This window comes from Aethina tumida, chromosome 1 (genome assembly GCF_024364675.1).
Source record: "Aethina tumida isolate Nest 87 chromosome 1, icAetTumi1.1, whole genome shotgun sequence".
Lineage (NCBI taxonomy): Eukaryota > Metazoa > Arthropoda > Insecta > Coleoptera > Nitidulidae > Aethina > Aethina tumida.
Window position 1 is genome coordinate 57,191,216 of NC_065435.1, and position 25,399 is coordinate 57,216,614.

General features: G+C 31.7%; 3 protein-coding genes and 2 long non-coding RNA genes across 8 annotated transcripts; 3 read left to right on the forward strand and 2 right to left on the reverse strand.

Moving 5' to 3' along the window:
• Positions 1-889: 889 nt before the first annotated feature.
• Positions 890-2,311, reverse strand: LOC109604739 (NSFL1 cofactor p47). The gene is made up of 3 exons (XM_020021269.2): positions 2,111-2,311; positions 1,288-2,051; positions 890-1,234 (listed from the first exon to the last, which is right to left on the reverse strand). The coding sequence occupies exons 1-3, from the start codon at positions 2,210-2,212 to the stop codon at positions 1,015-1,017; spliced, it is 1,086 nt and encodes a 361-aa protein (XP_019876828.1). The 5' UTR covers positions 2,213-2,311; the 3' UTR covers positions 890-1,014.
• Positions 2,312-2,403: 92 nt separating this feature from the next.
• LOC109604741 (translation initiation factor IF-2, mitochondrial) lies at positions 2,404-6,680 on the forward strand. Of its 2 annotated transcripts, XM_020021272.2 has the most exons (6): positions 2,404-2,662; positions 2,714-2,837; positions 2,892-3,504; positions 5,149-5,811; positions 5,864-6,346; positions 6,400-6,680. In XM_020021272.2, exons 1-6 carry the CDS (start codon positions 2,592-2,594, stop codon positions 6,570-6,572), a joined length of 2,127 nt encoding a protein of 708 aa, XP_019876831.1. In that variant the 5' UTR covers positions 2,404-2,591; the 3' UTR covers positions 6,573-6,680. The 2 variants fall into 2 exon arrangements, with proteins under 2 accessions (XP_019876831.1, XP_049818285.1); XM_049962328.1 differs by lacking the exon at positions 2,404-2,662 and having other exon boundaries at positions 2,712-2,837; positions 2,883-3,504.
• LOC109604740 (uncharacterized) lies at positions 6,651-13,922 on the reverse strand. 2 transcript variants are annotated; one of them, XM_020021270.2, is made up of 13 exons: positions 13,208-13,922; positions 12,921-13,056; positions 11,248-12,012; positions 11,025-11,188; positions 10,794-10,970; positions 10,385-10,739; positions 8,826-9,494; positions 8,483-8,654; positions 7,985-8,429; positions 7,734-7,932; positions 7,490-7,681; positions 7,054-7,438; positions 6,651-6,998 (listed from the first exon to the last, which is right to left on the reverse strand). In XM_020021270.2, the coding sequence occupies exons 1-13, from the start codon at positions 13,537-13,539 to the stop codon at positions 6,727-6,729; spliced, it is 4,263 nt and encodes a 1,420-aa protein (XP_019876829.1). In that variant the 5' UTR covers positions 13,540-13,922; the 3' UTR covers positions 6,651-6,726. The 2 variants fall into 2 exon arrangements, with proteins under 2 accessions (XP_019876829.1, XP_019876830.1); XM_020021271.2 differs by lacking the exons at positions 12,921-13,056; positions 13,208-13,922 and adding an exon at positions 12,519-12,637.
• On the forward strand, positions 13,841-14,136 carry LOC126264405 (uncharacterized). The gene is made up of 2 exons (XR_007547124.1): positions 13,841-13,960; positions 14,015-14,136. It is a non-coding gene; the product is annotated as an uncharacterized LOC126264405 (long non-coding RNA).
• A 2,006-nt stretch (positions 14,137-16,142) lies between these two features.
• LOC109604736 (uncharacterized) lies at positions 16,143-24,117 on the forward strand. Of its 2 annotated transcripts, none has more exons than XR_007547050.1 (4): positions 16,143-16,332; positions 17,503-17,689; positions 23,129-23,261; positions 23,912-24,117. It is a non-coding gene; the product is annotated as an uncharacterized LOC109604736 (long non-coding RNA). The 2 variants fall into 2 exon arrangements; XR_007547051.1 differs by lacking the exon at positions 16,143-16,332 and adding an exon at positions 16,995-17,113.
• The last annotated feature ends 1,282 nt before the right edge of the window (positions 24,118-25,399 follow it).

The window sequence follows — 25,399 nt, forward strand, 5'->3', positions numbered from 1 at the left end:
ATAATTTTATATCAATTTAATACTGTGTTTATATTGTCTTAATAAAATTGTTGATGTAAGAGATTTAAATCTTTTAAATAATAATTGATATTGTTGATATAATTATTATAATTCAAATACGCAAAAGCATTTTTATCATTATATTTAAATTGAATTAAGCTGATAAATATCTTAAAATTTAAGTAGTTGGAATTTATTCTTGATAGGATTTTTATTCTTCTATTGGGAAGAAAGGAAATTATAATTAACATGAAAAATCGAGGTCTAAATATTGTTGACATCGCTAAAAGTTTAAGATGTTTAAGATAATGAAAAATGGTTATTAACAAGTATGAAACAAAAAAAAATATATATAAAATACAATAAAAAACATCTTAACGAAAACCCAACGCCTTTTATAGATAGAAAAATTGGAAAAATAAGTAAACGAAATCCTTTCTTGTTTATTTAGCAAATAAAAAATAAATTAGTTGGGACATACAATATCAGTGTGACTAGTTGAGTAGTAAGACGTCGAATGAAAAAATTTGCTGTATTTCTGTAAAGAATATTCGAATAAGACTAAAGTTTGCACATAAACACCCTCCTTAAGTCAGATGTATGAATTGCGGTTAATAATTGGAGTTCTAGAGTTTAATTTTAAAATAGAGTTGCCGATATTTTGCCGTTTACATGCGTGTTATTTGTGTGACTATTCACATTGGCTATTTATTTTCTCTAAAATTTAATTTTATTATTTTAAATAAGAGATAAGATATTTATTTGGTTAGTTACCACTGTACATTAACCGCATTCAAAAATAAGTGATGATCTCATATCTTCTCAGAAATATTACGATAAGAAAAACAGTTTATAAAACGGGTATTCACATGTTTAAAAAATACAAGTGTGTGATTAATTGTTTATTAAACAAAATAAATAAACAGAATAAGTGTCGCAACCTATAATAACATTTTGATTGTTAATTTAAGAAAGAAAAATAACCTAGTTTAGATAATACACTCTACAGTATTTTTATATCAATTTTTGCATAATTGCCGCATTTAGAAGTCCAGCTTCAGCCAAACTTTGTGAATCATCTAAAATTTTAGATGGATAGGTTGATAGAAGGTTGAACTGCTGGGTTTGGTACTGAGGCCTGGCAATTGTAATATAATTCCTAACATTGGCGACAGTATGATCATGATTGAATTGACCAACAAGTCGTGATCCATCAGCCAACCGAATCTGCAAACTAAAGTAAAAAATTAATAATGACTATAGCATTAAAAAAAAAACAACACTTACTTTGTAGTAGGTTTAGAAGCATCCACATTGATAGTTTCCTTTGCTTTGGCTTCATTAGCAGGTTTATCCTCCTCATTACTTGCTCCAACCACTGGTGGGGCTGGGCTTCCTAAAGTGTATCCCTGTCCTTGGAATGCCTTCACTCCTTTCTTCACTATCTTTCTGAAGTTCTCCATTCTATGGTCCTCCATAGCTAAATGAATAAACTCATTGTTATCTTGTCTGAATTCTGAGGGAATTTCCCCCCTTTGAATGCATTCTAAGAAATCTCTGTTTTGTGGATCAGTATACAAACGTAGGTCTTCATCATTAACACTAAAACCATTTTGCCACAATCTTAAAGTAACTTGACGGGGTTGTGCTGGTTGAGCAGCTCCAGGTATGACTTCAGAGTCATTACCATCTTGGCCTAATTTGTAGCCAGTTCCCGAAAAAATTCTTGAAGAAGTGCTGTGTGCTGCTTCATCCACAATTTCCACTCCATGTTCCTGAACTGATCTGAACATATCTGAAACAATGCTCCTCCTTCTGGGTGGTCCAAGCACTTGCTGACCGCTGTTCTCCGAACCCCCGGCATAGTAGGCTTGTCCCTCTTCTTCATCATCACTTGTGGTAGTCAGAGTGTTCAAAGTGTGTAAATTGGAGCTCTTCGGTTTTGGAGCAGGTTTCTTCTGGATAATAGTTGACTGTGGCGGTTCTCTAGCAGGCGGTTCAGCAGATTCGGCTTCTTCACTGTCGTTTTCGTAGAAACTAGCTAAGGCCACCTAAAATCAAATGTATTATGATGATGAGTGTTGTGTTTATAAATATTGGAAAATCTAACCTCAACTTGCCAACCGGAAGACTCCAAGAAAAAACGAGCTCGCTGATCGTTGACTCCTGTCACTCCAACGAATTGTGATATTTTTTCCTCTTGGTCCGACATACTTCTAAACGAAATTATTAATATTCTTCGATTCAAACTATGACTAGTCAGTCTCTACGATGAATTTAACAGTTGGTAAAAAATGACACTTTATGCAGAGGAATAAAAATGGGGGATTTTCGCGTCAGCGTTGCCAGGTTCACTCAATCATTACTTTTAAGAAACTTAAAAAGAATGCTATTTTGAATGTTTTTAAAAGAATATTGGAAATAATGAAGTTTTTATAAATGATAATACCAATATTATGCCAAATTATACATACGCAAATAAAATCCGTGTCCGGCAAAATTTACTACCACATGTCATATAATTAATAACTAAATTTAACCTATACAATGTTAACCTAAATAATTTTCAAAATTCTTTTAAATAATATAATATGGCATTGTATACAAAATATTTAAATCACATATACAATTTTAACAGCATCTTATTAAGTAGTAGTAGAAGGTAACGAATTCAATATATTATTTTATACCGTCACATAACAAAAATTTTCAGAGCTGCCTACTTGAATTACAAGAAATACAAACAAAGTATTAATACCGTTAACTTATTCATTCACTACAATGACTTTCATTCATCTCCACAGTTTTACAAAAGGAGAAAAGAACCAGATGAAAGAGTAAGTCATATCACAACAAATAACTTCTTCATTAACTTTATAAAGCACTTTTAGAAAAGCAGTCGGATTATTGAATATTCACCAAAAGCCAAAGGTGAGCTGATCGGCGTTTGGAGAGGTATAACTGTTAAAGAATTGGCTGAAGTACTCAATAAAAATGTAAATTTTGTAAGAGAAATCTTTTTACATAAAGTTTATCATCCTAATGATGTTATCAATGACATGAAAGAGCTTCAACAGGCAATTAAAAGAAGTGGAAATAGAATGCATGTAATTGCAAAGCCCAAAGATGAACTGGAGGAAATAATTAAAAAAGATGTTTATCCTCGACCACCTGCAACTAAGGACATGTTAAAACCACGTCCACCAGTTGTCACAGTAATGGGTCATGTAGATCATGGTAAAACTACACTTTTGGACGCTTTAAGACATTCAAGTGTTGTGGATCAAGAATTTGGTGGGATTACCCAGCATATTGGTGCATTTTCTGTTGTATTGGACTCTGGTGCAAGAATTACATTTTTGGATACACCTGGACATGCGGCTTTTACTGCAATGAGGGAAAGAGGAGCTAATTTGACGGATATAGTAGTTTTGGTTGTTGCCGCGGATGACGGTGTTATGGAGCAAACAGTTGAATCTGTGAGAATGGCAAGACAGGCAAATGGTAATATAATTTTTAGGTACATTAAAATATATAATAATACTTTCCACATCATACATGGTTGTGGTTATAAAAATAGCACCTTTTAAGCATATTAATTATCAAAATAATTTCTGCTTCAATTAAATCTTAAACAAAATAAATGCTGAATGTGGCTGGTTACAGAAATAGTACACTTGTAAAAAATATATATTTGTTAAATTTATATATAAGAACCCCTGTGGACGGAGAGCTAAAGATTCAATGAAATATCCGCAATGGTCGTTTGAAATTAAATTTCATGACTTCAATTAATAACCACAGTTCGTATAAATTTGATGTTTTTTGGTGTTTTAATCGAGATTACATTTCTTTCCTCAAGTTTTCAATTGTATTTAGATTCGGACTTTACGCTGACCAATCGAGTATCTCATTTTACTAATAACTTTTTTGTCCTATACTATACCAAGGAAAGGAACCCCAAACCAAAACTATTCCTCCACTGGGTTTCAAAATTTTTTTAGGGTATTTGGAATCCAAACTTTTATTAGGAGGGCGATTTTTTAGCGTCTAATCTTATTCTATTGAATATGGAAATTTTGTACAAACATGTAGTTATGTTAGAATATTCTTTTTTTATACCAATGGCTTCTTTATTAAAGTATATCCTATACAATATAAAAATAATATAAATATATAATTTAACAGGATGAACCATACAAAATAATAAATTTTGTTGAGTACACTATATATGGTTGCACATTTAAATTAATTATTAGACTTTTCAATTTAAGAAATTGGATTTTCGTTAAATGAAAATAAAACAATATATCAAATTATTAAAATAATTTAAATTATTAATTGTAGCAGTCATAAAATATCAAGTTTTTAATAATTAACATTAAACTAAACGTCTTGTTTTTGTTGTTGTTTTTTTGTTAGGACATTTTCTTATTGTATTTTCAATTGAATGTGTTGTTTCATATTTATTAATAAGCATTGTAAACTATTTTTCGGAAGCACCATAAGTTTTTAGCGATATCAGCAATATTTATGTGTTTCATGTTAATTATTATTTTCCTCATCTCTGGAGACCAATGTTTCTCATCTCACTTAAAATGGTCAACCAAATCTGGCTAATATATGTGTTTAAAATAATATCTCCGACGTTTATAAGATCTGTAACAAAATGTACAAAAAAAGTATAGAATATTTAAATATATCTTTTATACTGACTGAACGAAATTTGAATTCCTTTTATGAAATATCTTATAAAATGTTTGATTTTAAATTTTGTGCTCTTTCTTCCCACTGAAAGTGAATTATTCAATAATATAAAATAAATCCTACTAAAAATAAATTCGTCTTATTAAAAATATTATTAACTAGTGTCACAAAACGTAAATATATTTGAATGTATTATTCGTTTACCCAACCAAATTATTATTATTATACCAACAATACCAATTATTATTTACAAGGTATTTAAACCTCCAATAACAACAATTCTATTAAGACAATATAAACAAGAAATTAAATTGATATAAAAATATCCAATATCTGGACTATTTACTTTGACCTTTTTCATTAAAATATTTACATTTTTGCAGTAAAAACAGTGTAATTATTTTATCAATAGTTAATATGTAAATAAATAATTTTTTGCAGTGCCAATTCTGGTTGCCATAAATAAAATCGATTCACCAAAAGCGGACGTGGAAAGAACAGAAAGAATGTTAGTGGACATCGGAATACAAGTGGAGAATCTCGGCGGAGACGTTCAAGCGATACCAATATCTGCCCTAAAGAGGCAAAACTTAGATCAATTAACAGAAGCATTAGTCCTTCAGGCTGAACTATTAGAGGTGGGTGCTGATCCAACGGGACCAGTGGAAGCAGTTATTGTCGAAAGTAAATTGCATCCGCACAAAGGCAAACTAAGTACCATGGTAGTGCAAAGAGGTACCCTAAAAAGGGGGGATATCTTAGTTGCAGGTTTGGCAATGGCGAAGGTGAGGACGCTCCGTGATGCGGATGGAAAACAATTGCAGAGCGTCTCACCTGGTTATCCTGTAGAGATTGAAGGATGGAGAGACCTACCATCCGCCGGTGAACAAGTTCTACAGGTTGAAAGTGAACGTAGAGCGCGAGATGTGATCAAAACACGGGAGGAACAAAAGAATTTGGAGCAACAGGAAGAGGTGTTGCAAGTAATCGAGCAAAAGCGGGAACAACATGATAGAGAATACAAGGAGAAACTGGAAATGAAGAGGAAAATGGGAAGATATAAACTAAAGCGTGAGGGTCCTCGGCAGCCTGAAATATCTAGAGGTATGAGATGAAGAAATAGCTGCACTAATAGTTAATGGTTGATATTTTATAGATAATAACGGACCTCCACAGTTAAACGTTATTGTGAAAGGTGATGTAGATGGAACTTTGGAAGCATTGCTAGATACTCTTGACACATATCACTCTGAAGATTGTAAGATGGAGGTGATTCATTATGGAGTGGGTTCAGTAACTCAAAACGAAATAGAACTAGCACAAACATTCAAAAGTATTATTTATGCATTTAATGTTGATGTACCAGGGAATCTGAAACCTTTAGTGGAACAAAATAATGTAGATATAAGACATTTCAATGTAATATACAAACTTATAGATGACATTAAAGCAGAAATTAATAATAGACTGCCTACCATGGAAGTTGAAGAAGTACTGGGAGAAGCTACAGTTCTGCAACTGTTTGAAATTAATCAGGGAAAGAAAAAGGTGCCAGTCGCAGGCTGTAGGTGTATTAAAGGAAATTTGAAAAGAGCAGCACTGTATAAAGTTGTCAGAAATGGAGAAATAATTCATACTGGTTAGTATTTTGACAACAAATCTAATTGTGGTACATTACTTAAAATATTTTAGGTAACTTGTCGTCGATGAGGCATCTTAAAGAGGAAGTTGACACAATAAAATCAGATACTGAATGCGGATTACAGTTATTAGATAAGACAGTTATATTTCAGCCAGGTGATCAATTAGTGTGTTTCCAAATGAAGAAAGAGTCGCCACAAACTGACTGGGATCCAGGCTTTTAACATTAAAATAGGCTGTGCATTTTTAAATAAACACTATTATGTTAAAAATGTGTTTGAATTGGTGTTATCAAAAAACGATTGTTTTTAAATAAAAATATATTTCTAATAAAGTTTACATTAATACTTTTAAAACACATGCTGTAATTGTATCACATCACTGTAATTGTTCCATTAACAAAGTCATCAACGTTTGAAATCTATTTCTGATTTGCGGAACTGTTCTATTTGTTAATTTCTTCGCTATCGAAGAATATGCATGTTCCTTGTCATTTTCCTTTTGAAACGTCTGAAGTATGATTTTATCTTCTTCCCTTGTCCAAGTTAGGTCATCCCCAATGTTCGTATCGCTTTGGGAATGAGCGTTACTAGATATACTAGAATTGCTGTCTGATTCACAATTATCTTGTGACGATTCCTCACAAAACTCTAAAATTATACGATTCATAATATATTAATGTAAAAATAAATGTTGTGCAAATACCGCTCTCTGATTCCGCAGTTTGTGTTCCCGGACTGCAGGGCTTCACTTCCATCGACTCGATGGAAGTTCCACAGTCCCATTCCAATGATTCTTCAGCTAACCGTTTGCACTGTCCCCCCGTAAAACCCGGCTTCGTCTCCGGTTCTCTAGTTTCGTCCATTTTTATAGTTTCTTCAGTCTTAGTTTCCTTAATAGATTTCTTAGATACAGATCGTTTTCTAACCGGTTTTTCTGGTTGTAAACTTTCAGTCTCATTTTGGTCTAAGGTTTTTGGTTTGGAACTTTTGGACGGTTCTTTGGAAGGTTTTTTGTCCTGTTGTTTCTTCGTCTTTCTAGGCCTCCTAGGTTTCACTTTTTTCTTACCATCTATATCATCCTCGCTCTCCTAAAATAAGGTGTTGATAAAACAGAAATTACAACCAATATTAACACTTACTTCATCTACATTGTCTTTGGTAGGCGATAAATTCACTTGTTTGGAAGGGCTAGTGTCAGATCTTTTTTTCCTGGATTGAACAGTTTTTCCAGTCAATCTTAGATTGTGATCTTTATTAGAGTTTGTAAGAAATGATACTGTCGCTGGTCGTAAACCCCGTCCACTTTGAATGTAAATTTTACCTTGAATGAACTGCAGCAATGTGAAATGTCAGTAAAAGTCTTAAAATTGTTAAAGCCTTTACCTTTATTCCACAAGGAATGCAGTGTCTATGCCTGGATTTAAACTCGGGATCTTCTATTTTATGGCATGAACATATGCAGGATGATCCTCCATATACATCCTCCCCATCAGGAATAGTAATATTTTCACTTAATATTTCACTGTCTGTCCTTGACATTTCTGCCCGTATATCAATTTGTTCATAGTCACCTTGCAATAAGCTATGAGGAAATTATATTGTATCCTAATAGTTTTATCAAAATTTATACATACCTTTTTGGAGGAGGTTCGTTGAGGAAGTTTTGCAAAAACAAGTCGACAAGTACAGCATTTCCTTTCAACATTGGCAGAATTGTGCTTTTCACCTTTTCTATGGATATATCTTCACAGTCAGATAGTTCTGTTAAGCTTTTAAATATCTTTCTCAGTTGGGCCGGTTGATCTTTAAAATAAACTTCCAGTTTGCGTAGAAACTTCGACCTAGTGGACATTTTAACCCACGGAATATACTGACCCACGGCGGCAGCTTCGCGATCTCTCAGGAATAACAAAAACTCATCGGCGAGATCATTGTATTGTGGGCGCAGCACGTTCATGATTTTCAGGTATAGATCTACAGCGTCGCCAGCTTCGTGTTCATTAAGAATCTGCATTATTTTGTGGTAATGGTCTAGCTCTAGGGTTTCACGTAATTTGTCGTAATAGGCCATAGCAAACACTGAAAATTACAATTTATTATATTTCCTTAATGAAAAAATTCAAATAACATACTTTCATCTTTCTTGGTCTCTTGCTCTGGGTCTTGTGGGGAACATATTGCAATGTTCGCTAAAAATTCTCTTCGTATTTTTGCCCTCTTTTTTTCTGCTCCTGATGGTTCTTTTTTGGTACTTTTTACAGTAGAACTGGCTATCATCAAAGCATTTATATCATCTAGATTATCCTAAGATTTTAAAAGGACAAATAAATTATTAATAATAAAAAATCCTAAACAATAGGATGTCAAATATTCAGGACAGGAGATGTATTGTGTTACACATTTTAACACCCCATATATTAAAAAATATATTGAAAATATTAATATTTCACAAGATTTGATTGCAGTTTCACTAACCTTTTCTTTCGAAGTTTTGGGAGCACTAGTACTTGCATTTGTCGACAGACTTTTGATGGGTGCAGGCTCTGGAACTGGCTTGGACACTTCTTTACTCACAGTTTTTTCTATACATAATTGACTAGTTGATTCATTTGAAGTGTCAGCTTCCTTACAATTTTCGACTGGCTCTATGATCAGTTCTTCTGCCAGATTCTTTAAGATATTACGTGTGGATGACACCTCACTTATTGGTGTTGTCACATTCTCGTAAGTGTTCTTAACGGGAGTGTTTAAATTGGGCATGCTAGGCAACATTGAGAGACTGTTTGTTAACGTTGTGTCGCACAGAGTTGAAACAGGACTAGTGATAGTTGATGAAGACAATTGTAGTATCTTTCTTGATTGTGTAGGCTGTTTTAAGATCCTGATAAAATTTTCTAATGGTGTACTCTTAAGAAATGAAGACACATTTGCTTGGTTATTGTTTTTCTTCTTTTTGTTTGCCTGTCTACGACTTCGTCTTGGCCTCAACGGCGTTGAGGTTATGATTGGTTCTAGCAAAACGCTGCTCTTGTTCAATAAAACTCCGTTGGTTATCCGAGGTAACAATACTCTCTTGGTAGAGTGGTTATATGGGGGCAATACATTAATCAATGGCTGTACAAAAACTGTTGTTTCATTCATAAACTGGTAACAAAACAAACAAATGTAAACATGAAAACAACTCACCGCGTTGCCAGATTTACAAGCAATTTCCCAATTAAAGAATTTGAATAAAATAATCATTAAATCCATTCAAGAAGTTTGGAGTAATATAGATATATATTAGGAAATTGGTTGAGCTTATATAATTAATTATAAAGCAAAAACTATTTATGTTAAACGTTATATCATTTAGTCAATAAAAATTATTTTTAAAATTAAAGTTGCTATATTCATCTCCAGCTCAATTCAAAAAAATATAGTAAGATTTTACAGCATAAGAATATAGTAGTTTTTATAATACTATATAAAATAACTAAAAGCTAAAATATTTTACAAAGTTGCTATAATAATACCACTACAGTATCCCATATATTTCAATATTATTTTAATTGTAAATCTGTGGAAGAGGCAGAAAATCAAAACAAAATTAAGTGGCACAGCAGAACATAGTGAATGAAAGAGCAGCCAGCATGTTATTAAGATATTAAAACAACAACTGATATTTCTTCTAATCAATTGATTTAATTTTACCTGGAGAAATGGCACCAAATTTAAAATTTGTAGTAAGAATGAGTAATTAATTTAAATGAAATATAAAATGTTATTAATTAGAGGAGTGCATTTCCTAATTAACATTAAATAGTAATGGGTGTTATTTCTCTGGGCACCACTGCATGCATTTGATCTTCAGTCACATACTTCTATGGTATAATGACATTTACAACAAATTTAAATTTATTATTTTCACTCACACATACTCAGAAGAATAAAAAATCGGGACACCAATTTACTTGAATAATAAATTTTTATTAAAAATACTATTTTACTATTCTATACTATTTTTAAAGTAACATGCAATTATATCTTCTCACCTGCGTCTCATTATTATTTTCCATTTGTTTATTTTTGCATACATATTCTCTGATTTGCAACGGCAGCTCTTCCGGACTACGCTCGCACGGAGGTATCACTTTCAACTGGTTCAGGGGATATACATAGTGTGTAGTAGATGGTGCCTTTTTGTTTTGGAAATAATACTTAATGGGATTGTTGGCACAACGGGTACTCTTCATTGAGATTATATGATTATAGATGTTCATGAACGATTTTGTGGAAAGAATATTTTCCTGAATAGTTTTGGAAACTTTTTTGATAGTGGCTTTGTTACGGAAATCACTACACTCCTCTGGGGAAGGCATGAATCTTTCCAGACCTAAGGCAATTAAACTAAAACAATACAATTTTATCACGTGTAAATTTTTAATAGAAATTGATTAGTACTTGTCTTCCGTGTTTTCAAATACGACTTTCTTCTTTGAAAAGAACTGTTCAGATTTGTATGGTATTCGTGGCAGTAGTGAAGTATATAAGAATACTTTACTACTACTTATTATCCCTAGAATATCTGGCGGAATTGTAGAAACATAGTCATAATTACCACTGTTTTTTCTCCGCAACCTAAAAAGTCGTTTTGTTTCATTCTTTCCTCTAAATTGATTAAAATCTACTTACGATTCACAAATATCATTTTCAAAATGCTGTTTAATTTTTTGACCTTCTTCAGGTTTAGAGAGAAACATGAGCTGCCAATTAGTTACAATATCTAAAGCCTCATCCAAGTTCAAAATGTAAAATATAGATGCATTCTTGTTCAAAGATAGATATTTTAGATTCAACTGTAACAATGAAAATTTTTAATGACATCAAATTAACATTATATGGAAATTGCACTTACTAAATACTCCTTAAATACAAGTGAATGTTCATGATATTCAGGGTGTTCATAAATTAATAAAAAATTTTGTACCAAAATTTGAACATGCTGTCTTAATTGCTGTTCTAAAAGAGGAATTTGAGACCTTAATATTAATACTTCAGCAGGATTCTCTTCAAAATTCTTTTGAGCTGATTCGTTTTCTATTGATTGTACAGTTATTTCTTCTCTTGCACCTTCTAAACCAATATTTTCTTTTTCAAAAGCACAATTAGTAAATTCTAACAATTCGGCCATAAGTGCATTTAATTCCTTCCTTGATACTTTGACAGCCTTATCAACTCTTAATTCCTCCCTTAATTCTTCTTTATTCACCTTGTCAATATCTGATAGAATGTTATATTCAGGATCATGATCATCATCTTCCGCAGATTTGGCAACCTCATCCAAAGGTCTTGTAAATTTTTTAAGAAAATCTCTCCAATCTTCATCATCACAATCCATATCATACATATCAGTTGTTATATCTGGTGGAATGAACTGTTCTTCAATAAGTTCTAAAGGAGTTGCACTCAAGGATAATTTGGAACGAGTTCTGAGGGCAATATTTGCATCATCCTCGCATTTGTTGTTTATTTCCTTGTTTTGTGGAATCTTGAAGATACCATCTTCTGACCATTGTGTTTGAATTAACGTATCTTGTGATTGTGGTGTAGGAGGTGTCATGGGTGGAATTGATAACACATCTGAATCACTGACTACTGAACTATCTCTATCATCTTCACTCTAAAAATTATTTAATATATATAATATAGTTAAATAACCAATTTCAGATTTTATGTGTCATAGAAAGTCACTATTGACATGTTAAAATATGTGAAAATTGTTCCTTTGAATAAAGGAGTGATATGATATGCTGTGTATTCATATCCTATATTTATAAATATATAATAAATATATTTTAAAAACTACTTCTGAAGCAATTTTTGCAATAATAACAATTAATTTAACATCAAATACAACGTCTTCATATTCTACATTGGTCCACAAAATTAGTGGCACTAGACTGTTCACAAAAATATAACAGCTTTAAATGAGTAACTAACTATGTAATCAATAAATAAATGTTACAACATATACTGTACAACATTACTTTGATATTTGGGTAAGCAAATTGATGTGATAAGGGATGCGCCATTGGAGTGAAAACAACAAATTGATTTTATCATGAGTTGATTTACAATAAACTATTTTCAATAAAATGCTTGTTCAAAGGTAAATAAGCAACTTGCCAGGACTTGCATCTATTTTTATACAATACACCACATACTAAAATTCCTTTTGTTTCAAAAATACCAAAAGACAACTAAAACATTCTCAGATACTCGGTATCTACATGGATATGTATATTTTAAATAAATGTACAAAGCGTTTTATAATGTTTGTAAAAGAATATTTAAATATCAGGTTAATTTTAGCAAACAAATGTAAAAAAAATTTTTGTATCAGAAAAAGTGCATTAGTATTCAAGACATTTATTCTAGTAGTATACAGAATGTTTCAAACCAATTAGCAATATTATTAACTTAAATGAAGGATTAATGTTATAAATTCTGTATATAAAAATAGTATACAGATGTAAAAGATTAAAATAGCTTATTTATGAAGAACAAAATTAATTAATATATGTATACCTCTTCTTCGTCAGGTACATAGTCATCTCCAGATGAATCTTCCTGAAGATCTTCTTGAAAAAGCACATGAGTCTCTGATTTTGTGGTAGGTTTTGGATCGACAAGTAGGGGATTTGGTACAGTGGACAACAATTCCCTAAAATATCTCATATGACTTTTATATAATGTACACAAAATGTAACATAATTTCTATTAAGAATGATAAGTTATTTCTTTTGTTGGGCTCATAACAAGTGGTAAATTTGTTTAAATAATTATGTTACATTCTTTATAGCAAAAAATCATACTTTGCCTTTGCCCTGGTGAACTTTGGCTCAAATACTGGAGTTGTCTGATTTTCAACTGAGTTCTCAGCCTGTCGCACCAATGCCAGTACATGTTCATTTTTTACAAATTGTCTAATAATCTTTTTAACATCACATGTACTTAAGTTTACTTTAGCAGCTTTTTCCGTTAAGTTTTCTTCAATTGTTTCTTCCACCTCTTTGATTATTTCCTTTTCAGTTTCACTAGGTACAAACTTTTTTCTTTTATTAGGACTCTCCAAGACAATTTTTAAAGTACCATCCGAATTGTCATCGTCCGATTCACCGGAATTCGAGTTCGTCCACAAACCCATCGTCTTAACAAATAAAAAATTTAAATAACCCTCGACGATGGCAATGTAAACAAAACAAAAAACTTAATCTGTAAAGAACATAACATAACCTAATTCGTTTGAAAAAAACAGAGTTTTCTATACAGTGTTGGCGGGTTTCTGTGTGTTACGGATACAATCGTTTTATCAAATACATATTGAAATGAAACGTTTTTCATATTTAGTCTTTGTTCCTTTTTATGATGTTTGACGTAATTTTAGGAAACTTTAACACTAATATTCTTTCTAAACTTAATTGATAATACGCATGATACGCTGAATATATGGATAGTACGGTTGACCACAGATGGCAAAGCCCAAGTCAAAATCTTATATAATAAACCTTACGGGATAAATCCACAGTGCACAGGGTAAACATAGGAAAAGTATACACAGTATCTAAGTATCATCTTCCAATACTTGAAAAATTATTAATAATTTATTTGTATACCCCTAGATGCAGACAACACACAATACGCGAATGTATATCTACATTAGCTTTGAAGAACTATACACTCTTTTAAAGTGGATATTGTATTTACCTCGTAATATTTTGTTTAAATAAATTTTAATAATGTTTTTTTTGTTTGTTTGTTAACATTAAATAACATTTTTACATATCCATATTAATAAGTAATTTGTGTAAAAATAATAAATTCTTTAGAGGTCCACAGTTAACATATATTAAAAGGAGTATAGAGTATTATTTTTTAAAAAATATCTATTTAATATAAAATATTGTATCTATTATAATATTATCTATTTAAATATAAATTATATAATTCATCCTTACTGTAAAACGTTAATAGTTTTAGTCGATTATGAAAAACTGGGCAAATAAAACAAGAGCGTCTTTATTTATATTGTTATCTAGTTATTGTGTAATTGTTAAAGTTTTAAAGAAACAACACTTATCAAATAAACTACAAGAAACCAGAGTTCGACGACGAAAAACAAGCCGGATTGGAAAAGAGGCACTAAAGGAACCGTTTACCATATTGTCTAATATAAAAAATCTACTGTCATTACAAGAACCATAAGAAGACGATTAGAAGAATTGTATCTACAAGGGAGAATCCCCAGAAAAGTTCCGCATATAAATAAAAAATATACAAGATCAATTCAAATTTTATAAATTTATTTTTTTTATTTAATAATTGTATAATGATGTAACTGTTTTGAATATACACTTAATCTATTAAAATGTTAAGATGTAACGTTTTAATTCACTTCACGCATTTCCATCGGTTTCATTAGAACATTCTTCCAATCAGTACAATAATTCTATTACAAAATGGAAATCGAGTATAACATAATAAGTGACTCAAATGTACATAGTTCATAAGAAAGCACACATACATTTTTCAACTGTTAGAAAGTAATTGCGAGAGTCAGAAAACTTGTCCACTTTATGAAACTAAACAGACAACAACGTATTGCCCGCAAGAGGCAGGCAAATTCTTATAGAATGGGCTGATAAAGAATGGAGTAATTGTTTGTTTTCGGATGAGTAAAATTTTTCTTTGCCATTCAGATGGTTGTATTTTAACGTGATTTTTTCTTGGACAAGAGAGGGGTAAATCTTTTAGAGACGCACTTCTGATGGAAGGCGGAGGCCAGTGTCGGATTTCCACCGACTAAAACCCCCCCTCACTCGGGTTCGGCTCGAAATAGCCATAATCCGAGAGGCAAGGACGGAGTTTCGGAGATTTTTGGCGAGAATCCAAGCGGTTTCTGCCAGGGGAAGAATCCGAAGGTCATCACGGATTTGGACATTTCGGAAATAATATGGAATGGCCAGAGATTTTCTGACCAAACGTACCTCAGATGTGTAATCCGTAGGTGGCAATGGAATGAATAATTGCGTTGAATGCACGCAATTTGGTGGGAGGGAGGTAAAAGCGGCAAGATACTCGGCTTGGGGACTCCATTCAATGAAATGATCATTGATATGGATTTTGGGAGGGTTCCGTCGCTTATCCGAAATGAATAAAGCGACAGATTTAGTGGGGTTTATTTCTAAACCCCACTTGGAGTACCCATCCAGCACTTCGGGACGGAAGCGTTGAATATGGTTTGGGGTGTGTACAACAGGAGGTGTACAACAGGAGGTGTATACGAAAACCAAACCACTACCTATCTAATGCAGCTGTTAGACAAAATATTAGATATGTTTATTAAGCCTCTTAATGTTTATTGTCGTTGAGCTCTAACAGCCTGGCATAGAAAAACATACAAAAATGACCATTTTCGATTGCATAGAGTTACAGTAGTTCCATTGAATATTCGGCTCTATTCCATCATCGTATGGTCAAATCAAAGATAATAGTATCCAAAACCAAACAGAACAGATTAATATTTAAACAAGGCTAGACATAGTAATGTATTTCTTTCTATTAAACAAGGATAACAAGATTCATCTTGACTTGACTTGTATGGGTGGCTATGATGGACAAATACAAACGAATAAGTAGGCTGTTTGTTTAAAGAACAAATTCACCATGGAAACAAACAAAAATTTTAGTATAAATACAGCTCAATTCGGTTTATCAATTCAGTAGATCATCCGGTCCCAACCGGACCGGTCGACTGAAACCACCCAGTCAATGATGTATCACTATGAAGTCAAGCCATAGATGTGAAGTTGCAATGTAGTCATGGATGGAATGGCGATGAACTCAATATAGAAAACGAAATATTGTATCATGTTCATAAACATTTTAATCGGGATATGAAATTGAAGAGGAGTTTTCGATGAGGGTGCCGCAGATTCAGGTTAGTAAGCTTAATATCTTAAATTTATTTAATTTTATAAATTCAATGATATATTAATAACTTGACTGCGGTATCAATACCGATATAGTATATAAATTTTGCTTAAAACTTTTTTGCCGATTGGTTATTGTATCTTTCGGGTAACTAAATACACACAAGTGATTTTAAAATAAACCCAATAAAACATCGGTGCTTGGCGACCTATCCTGCAAAGTTCTATCGGCCATCAGGCACCGATAACGCACAGAAATCAAAACATGTTTCTTTCGAGCAGCAGTCAAGTTGTTAAATGCTAAAATATTTCGAAAAAACCCAACTTTGTTGTTAAATGAATAATTAAAAATATTTTATAGAATTTAAATTTAAATATTTCATACATTTTAAGGACCAGTTTAAAGTAAGCTCAAAAAGCTCATAATTCAATTTCATAATATTTTTAATATATATTCGGTACGTTTCAAAATGTATCAGAAAAGAATGATTCAAAAATGGGATAGTTTGTATAAGTGTTTTCAAATTTTTAAGTAGGCTGGTTATGTTGAGTTGTCTGTCATGGGAACAATAAACTAATTCTCCATAGAAACAATTTATCATCACGGCTCAATGTATCAGTCTACATTGACATATTCGAATTCCATAGATGTGCTTTTACTTATCAAAAGTAGTGCAGTTATTGCTGGTACCGCGAGTCAATATAAAAACAAGTGATTGTACAGAGCTTTCAAAGGCGAAAAGCAATAAATGGAAAGCAGCACATTAGTGAAATTATCATTAGATTGAGGTTAGAATTATAAGTTTTACATAAATGCTAATTATGAATGTTTTTAACGATGATATTGAAATGAGTTTGAATATCATATTAAATCTTCTACCATCGTCTATTAAGGGCCTCCTAATATTTCACCTATAATGTAGAGATATTGTGTAATTAGTAAAGTAATAAAGATAGCTGCTTATATTTGGTTTATTTTTTTTTCAAACAAATTCTCCATAACAATTTTCAGTTTTTTTTTTTTAATTCATAATGTGTAGTCGGTAAGCAAGTTTTCCTTGGAAACAATTTAAACAACTTATTTCGATACGGTGTGACGCTTTTGATAAAATATTGTATTCAATTCAAAAATTTAAGCAGTATGATAATTGTATCATAAACAATAAATTTGTCCATAGGCCACAAGGATCCAGATCCAGACTTCAACATGTTTTGCTATGGTGTAGTTCACCAGCCTCTTGCAGATGCGCCATCAGAAAAAAATGAAAATATAGAAGACAGTTGCAGTCTAACGAAGAAGTCATTGCAGATAACATGTATGAAAGGATGAGAAACCAGCTAGAACTGGAGGATCTCTCAGATAAGGTTAGAAATGATAATCAATATTTTAATATAGTAGTAGCAGATTTAAGAAAAACAATGTTCAGTCAGTTATATCATTGAAAAAAATAATTGCTCTGTTGCATAAGTACATATTCCCTTATATTTGTTGAACCCAAATTTGTTTCTTGTTTAGCTGCAACACATAAATAAATTTCTAACAAAAGAAAATCAATGAATGATAAGACTTAACACACAGTGACACTGTATTATTTTGATTGTACATCTTCACCATTTTTTAAATATCCTCCTGTAATACCACAAGACACAGGGAACAAGAAATGCCTCTATTGATGTATTCACTAATTGTGTTGGTTCCAATTTCTTAACATGAATCTATTAAGTTTTTAATTTTAATTCTTATATTGTATTCAGAAACTGATTGAAAAATGATAAAATTTCTCCAACTAAATATTCATATTCATACCTTAAAACATAGTCTTTTTTGAATCTCCTTTAAATTCCCGAAACAAAAGTCTATTCTTCCGGAGAGCTTTGGGGAGGCAGCCAATTTGGTAAATTTTCACTAATTTATTTTTCGAAAACTATACATAGTTTCACATACATTTATATATGCAACATGGTCTTATTAGAACCTTTTTAACATTCTCTTAAAATGTCGGTGATTTCCCGGGGGGTCTTGGTGGATGACAACCAATATATGGTACATTTTTGATTAATTTCTTGAAATACTTGAATTTCACATTGATATCTCTCAAATTGGCTACCCACCTCCAAGGTCCTACGGGAAATCGAGGGCATTTTAGGAGAATCTTAAGAAGGTTTAAAAAGACTATCCTTCAGGTATTAATGAGAAATTATGTTTAGTTTTCGAAAAATAACTTGGAGAAAATTTTCCAAGTAGACTGTTTTCCCCAAGGCCCCTCGGTTTAAAAATGGCATGTTTTGGGGGTTTAAAGATATACTAAAAAGACTAGTTTAAGGTATGAATATGAAACTGACTAATTTTTGATAAAATTAAATAAGCCTACTGAAATGTATGTCTACAAAGAGTCGGTGGTGTTGCAGCAGGATAATAAGTGTGTAGTGTAAACAAGTTTAATTATTGTATTGTATTTTCTATCAATTATCTTGGACATAAATATGATAAAACTGGAACAACTTCGACTATTTCCATCAAGTGACTGCTAAAACGGGCCGCCACATAAAATTAAATTTCATATGTTCGTTATGATTTTAAAATTTTTTAAGGATAGATATCATGCCCACTTCAATTCTAATGATTCTCTCCCCATATAGAGACAGCCCATTTGGCAAAATTTTACTAATCAAGAACTTTCATATTCATATTTTAACCATAGTCTTTTTTGGGTCTCCTTTAAATTCCCGAAACAAGCCTATTATTCTGCCGGGGAGCTTTGGGGAAGCAGCCAATTTGGTAAATTTTCACTAATTTATCTTTCGAAAACTATATGTAGTTTCACATTCATTTATATATGCAACATGGTCTTGTTCCTAACCTTCATGACATTCTCTTAAAATGTCGTAGATTTCCCGAAGGTCCTTGAAGGGTGGAACCCACCCCCCATTATGGCATATTTTCAATAATTTCTTGAAAATCCGGTTTGAAGAAATATATTAGTGCAAATTTTTCAAATTGGCTACCCACCTCCAAGGTCTCATGGGAAACCGATGGCATTTTAAGAGAATGTTAAGAGGGTTTAAAAAGAGTATGCTTTAGGTATTAATGAGAAATTATGTTTAGTTTTCGATAAATAACTTGGAGAAAATTTTCCAAATAAACTGTTTTCCCCAAGGCCCCTTGGTATAAAAATGGCATGTTTTGGGGGTTTAAGGAGACACGAAAAAGACTAGTTAAAGGTATGAATATGAAACTGACTATTTTGTTAAAAAAATTAAATAAGCCTTAGTCAAACATTGTTGTCTACAAAGAAGCCAGTGGTGTTGCAGGAGGATATTAAGTGTGGTGTAAAGTTTATTTGAAAGATAATAGTAACATTGTAATTTCTATCAATCATCTTGGATATAAATATGATAAAACTAGAGCAACTTCTGCTATTTCCATCAAGTGACTGTTAAAACGGGTCGCCACATAAAATTACATTTTATATGTCCGTTATATAACATTATTTCTAAAATTTGATTTTAAAATTACCTATTAAGGATAAATATTGTCCTATTAAATTCTATTTGTACTCTTATTAGTGGCAAAATTTCACTAATTTATCGAAAACATTCACATTCATACCTTAACCATAGTCTTTTTTGTGTCTCCTTTAAATTCCCGAAACAAGCCTATTATTCTGCCGGGAAGCCTTGGGGAAGCAGTCAATTTGGTAAATTTTCACTAATTTATTTTTCGAAAACTATACGTAGTTTCACATTCATTTATACATACACCATGGTCTTGTTTAGAACCTTCTTGACATTCTCTCAAAATGCCGTAGATTTCCCGAGAGGCTTTAGAAGGTGGAAATCGGCTACCCACCTCCAAGGTCTCATGGGAAACCGATGGCATTTTAAGAGAATGTTAAGAGGGTTTAAAAAGAGTATGCTGCTTTAGGTATTAATGAGAAATTATGTTTGGTTTTCGATAAATAACTTGGAGAAAATTTTCCAAATAAACTGTTTTCCCCAAGGCCCCTCGGTATAAAAATGGCATGTTTTGGGGGTTTAAGGAGACACTAAAAAGACTAATTAAAGGTATGAATATGAATCTTACGAATCTTAACAAAATAACAATGTTATGAATGTCTTTAATAGCTATGAAACACTTACAGAGGTAAATTTGACGGACCGTTTTTAATAGCCAATAAAAAAATTTCAAATATGCTCCTGAAACACTATAACTTACAAGAGGACGGTGAGAACTGTATAGAGATACAGTGCACATCGTTATCCATTAATTGTGCAGGTTCAAATTTAGCCAGATGAACCTATTCATTTTTCTTTTATATTGTATTTACCAAATGGTTGAATGAATTGACGTGAATTTATTTGAATGAATTTATAAAATATAATAATTAAAGATGGAAAATAAATATATTTTTAGAGATTCGAACCCTAATAGAAAATGAATTACTGTATTTTCTATTAGTCATTTTGGACAGATCAATGTGACAAAACAAACTTGTTTTCATTTATTCAAATTAAGTGTGTGGCAGCTAAACTAAAAGGATCTGTGATTTTATGAAACGGACCAGTTTTATAATTTTCTGTTTCCAATTTCTTAAATTTGCTACATATATTAAAATTATCATTTCTAACAATTAAATTTTCAAAACGTCTTGCATTATTAACTTTTTAGTTTAACAGATTAAGGAGACAGTTCTACAAAATTTGCAACATTAAAATTGTTACAATTGTAGATAAGTTTACTGTAAAAATATTCTGGGAGGGTTTTTTGGATTGAGGTTCATTAAGACTAATCAACGTTGCATATTACAATTTAGAAAGTTTGATTGATTAGTTCTACTATTAACATTTATTAGAGTGAACGCACTCCTGCGGAAGTGTGGTAAGAAAAATCTACAGAAGGACTACATGAAGATGAGGTATATATCCAAATAGTGAACAAAATAGACAATATTTTTCTTGAGGGATGTATATCTGCCGAACCAAGTAAGCAGAAGCACCTCAACCAAATTTTCAAACTTCCAAAAATAATTCGAAGAAGTCTCAAGATACATGATGTAATAAATATTATACATACGTAATTTTCATAGTCAGTAAAAGGATCCAAATTAAGCCCCATCCTGTATAATTTTTGAATAGTACAGATGGTTTTGGGGCTGCAACTAGTCTCTTTTAAATTCTCGAAACAATACATAATGCAAATTATGCGAGCGATCAGATGTGTTGCAGAAATATGGTGATACAAATTTTCTAAATTTGTTGTATATTATACATGTTACACAATCCTGCGGAACTCAGCGAAGAAAAAGAATTATTGAAATATATTATGGGAAGATGGTACACACCAAAATAGAGGGAACAGAACATAAGTAATTGTATATTTTTCTTGTGAGGGATTTATATCTGCCGACCCCAAGTAAGCAAGATAACAACATTTTTCAAACTAAAAGAAGTAACACACTCTCACAAATTCCAAAAATAATTCGAGGGTATGATACATTTTAACAAAGAAATTTTATACATACCTATATGGCTGGTAAATGTAGCTAATGAAGCCCCATCCTGAGTAATTTATAAATAGTAAATTATATTATATATATAAATTATTGAATTATGGCATAATACATCAAGTTTATTAATTACTCCTGTTGTACATTGCTGTATACATTTGAGATTGAAAACAATCCTGGGAAGAGAAAGAAGAAATGACTACAGACAAAAAAGAAAATAAACAGTTCAATAATATGAAGATGAAGTAAGCAGGCGCACCTCTAAAGGCAACACACACCCTCAAGTTCCAAAAATAATTAGATGGTATATCTTTCATGTATACATCCCTTACACGCCGCTCTTTAAATGTCCTCCTGCGACACCACTGACCTTCCGAGAAGGGCTCACAAGATACACTAATTCTTCAATATGTATTCTATACACTTAATATAATCTTTATTTAACCTTTTTAAAATTCTCTGAACAATGCAGTAAATTCGGCATATTTTCACTATTTTCTCGAAAAACTAGACCTATATTCACGTACAACAGTCATGTTACAACCTTTTTAACATTCTCTCAAAATGCCGTAGATTTCCCGGGGGCATTGGAGGGTGGAATCCAATATGGCATATTTTCAATTTTTTATTTCTAGAAAACGTGACGTAATTCCACTTTGTCTCGTTTTGAAAGGATAATTATTGCTATGTTACCACATTGGGTACCCACCTCCAATATCCCCCGGGGGATCAAAGGTATTTTAAGAGGATTGTTAAGGAGGTTTAAGAAAGACTGTTTTAGGTATAAAAGCGAAACTGTCTTATTTTCGATAAATTACAGAAAACAGCGCCCCAAATCCTCTCGTGATAATGGCATCTTCTGGGAATGTTATACAGGTACTAAAGACTATGTAAAATTGTCTCGTTTTGGAAAAACTTGACGTGCCACGGGCCTCTTCGGAAAGTCGGTGGTGTTGCAGGGGGATGTATAAAGAGGGGGGTGTAAGGATGTATCAGCAAAGTAAAAGTGACACTGATTTGAGGAATATTATGTCATATCTCTTAAGGCATAATACAAATGAACGCAACATGAACGCTCACCAATTCCAAAATTTAAGGAAGTGTCTACATGGACAATGTTCTCCCATTATCTGAAGAAATTTTGTTCATAACTGCATTTCGCAGAGTTTGTAAATGGATCCAGTTTAGGTCCCACCCCCATATAGTTTTTACGTAAACATCTCCTTAATCATTAATTGACCACTAAAATGCCTCAGACATTTTGAAAATTTAAATTTTTGTTTTTTTTTTTCTTCAGATACACACAAACTACTCTGGATCCTGGATTGAAATATCTCGGCTGCAGTCGGTTCGATCGAAGTTCCCTATAGAATTTATAATGAATGTCTGGCCTAGAAGTAAATAACAGAACTACGAAACTAACCTCACAGGTAAATTTTATAAATGCAATAATAGAAGTTTAATCTTGTATCTAAATGATTAATTTAGTTTAGTTTAACACATTTAATGTGTTCCTTGCAATTTTTTGTACAATTGCGTACTATTTGTAAAAGGAAGACACTGCTTCCGGTTTAACTCTAATATATTCAACAGTTTGGACATAATCCTATAACAAAAAATCTTGAATGAAGATAGGAAAGTATATAGAACTCATAATATAATATAATTCAATTAAATTTTCAAAAAATCTAACACGTAACTAATACTCACAATAATCCTACGAAACAAAATAATTTTGCAAATACATTTAAAGTTAATAAAGGAGAAATATTGTCACATAAATGTTGATGATGGGAATTTTATGAGTGGTTGTATGTAGCTGAGAGAAATATTATTTGACTCTAAAAGGTTTATCGTTAAATTAAATTAAATTGTAAGTAATGTCAAGACAACAAGCATATGTTTGTAGTTGTCTTGACCGATACAAAGTAAATAGAATATTATTTTGCAATTTTTAAATTATATTGTTATATTTCGTCCATTTCCTTTTGGTGAACGCAACTATAAATATCACGAATATTATTACGTGTCAATTAATTTTTGTAAGAGTTAATTTCTGATATTGTATATTTTTTTCCAGATACCAGAAACTGAGATTCTGAGGTGAACATTAAGAACTACATCAATTAAGAACTTCATCAAAAATTTGTCAAAAATAAGGTTTATATTTTAAGTTATACCATTCAATTATCCAATTCGGCATATTAGGAAATATTACGATCAAACATTTAGACAAAAAAATCAAATTGTAATGGTCTATTTTAAACACAAAAGAGTTGAAAATGTTAAAAATTGGATCTATTTCTCTATAGAATTTGGTATAGGGAGATTTTGATGGTGCCGAATTTAAATACGTAATCAACTTAAAAAAAATGGTGTACTGAGAGTTCGTTTTTCGCTGCCATTTAGTTTTCCTTGTTCACAACACCTTTGAGAATTGACTTCTTTAATAATGTTGTTCATTTTTCTTTAAGTACTCGACAAAGATGTTGTGAACAAGGCAAACGAGATGGTTGTAATAAAACAAACATTCAGTATATTATTTTCTTTTGCTTGGTTACATATTTAAATTCGACACCATCAAAAATCCCTCTATACCACAAAGGTTCATGAAAATTATTTATAAAAATACACAATGTACTAAAGTAATACGTTTTAACCTCCCATACGCTATAAAAAATTGTGGTACATGGTAAAGATTGCAATTATTGGTTTTTGAATTTCAAGAAGTGTCACGAAATTTTCATAGAATTTGGTATAGGGGAGATTTTGATGGTGCCGAATTTAAATACGTAATCAACTTAAAAAAAATGGTGTACTGAGAGTTCGTTTTTCGCTGGCATTTAGTTTTCCTTGTTCACAACACCTTTGAGAATTGACTTCTTTAATAATGTTGTTCATTTTTCTTTAAGTACTCGACAAAGATGTTGTGAACAAGGCAAACGAGATGGTTGTAATAAAACAAACATTCAGTATATTATTTTCTTTTGCTTGGTTACATATTTAAATTCGACACCATCAAAAATCCCTCTATACCACAAAGGTTCATAAAAATTATTTATAAAAATACACAATGTACTAAAGTAATACGTTTTAACCTCCCATACGCTATAAAAAATTGTGGTACATGGTAAAGATTGCAATTATTGGTTTTTGAATTTCAAGAAGTGTCACGAAATTTTCATAGAATTTGGTATAGGGGAGATTTTGATGGTGCCGAATTTAAATACGTAATCAACTTAAAAAAAATGGTGTACTGAGAGTTCGTTTTTCGCTGCCATTTAGTTTTCCTTGTTCACAACACCTTTGAGAATTGACTTCTTTAATAATGTTGTTCATTTTTCTTTAAGTACTCGACAAAGATGTTGTGAACAAGGCAAACGAGATGGTTGTAATAAAACAAACATTCAGTATATTATTTTCTTTTGCTTGGTTACATATTTAAATTCGACACCATCAAAAATCCCTCTATACCACAAAGGTTCATGAAAATTATTTATAAAAATACACAATGTACTAAAGTAATACGTTTTAACCTCCCATACGCTATAAAAAATTGTGGTACATG

Bases quoted from the DNA above. Each gene is read 5' to 3' on its own strand.
- LOC109604739 (XM_020021269.2), bottom strand. From the start codon at position 2,212: ATGTCGGACCAAGAGGAAAAAATATCACAATTCGTTGGAGTGACAGGA. The intron at 2,052-2,110 runs GTTAGATTTTCC...ATTTGATTTTAG, and splicing joins CTTCCGGTTGGCAAGTTGAG to GTGGCCTTAGCTAGTTTCTA. The intron at 1,235-1,287 runs GTAAGTGTTGTT...TTTTTACTTTAG, and splicing joins GCTTCTAAACCTACTACAAA to TTTGCAGATTCGGTTGGCTG.
- LOC109604740 (XM_020021270.2), bottom strand. From the start codon at position 13,539: ATGGGTTTGTGGACGAACTCGAATTCCGGTGAATCGGACGATGACAAT. The intron at 10,971-11,024 runs GTAAGTAGATTT...ACGACTTTTTAG, and splicing joins GAAAATGATATTTGTGAATC to GTTGCGGAGAAAAAACAGTG. The intron at 6,999-7,053 runs GTATTTGCACAA...GTATAATTTTAG, and splicing joins AACTGCGGAATCAGAGAGCG to AGTTTTGTGAGGAATCGTCA.
- LOC109604741 (XM_020021272.2), top strand. From the start codon at position 2,592: ATGGCATTGTATACAAAATATTTAAATCACATATACAATTTTAACAGC. The intron at 2,663-2,713 runs GTAACGAATTCA...AAAAATTTTCAG, and splicing joins TTATTAAGTAGTAGTAGAAG to AGCTGCCTACTTGAATTACA. The intron at 3,505-5,148 runs GTAATATAATTT...AATTTTTTGCAG, and splicing joins AATGGCAAGACAGGCAAATG to TGCCAATTCTGGTTGCCATA.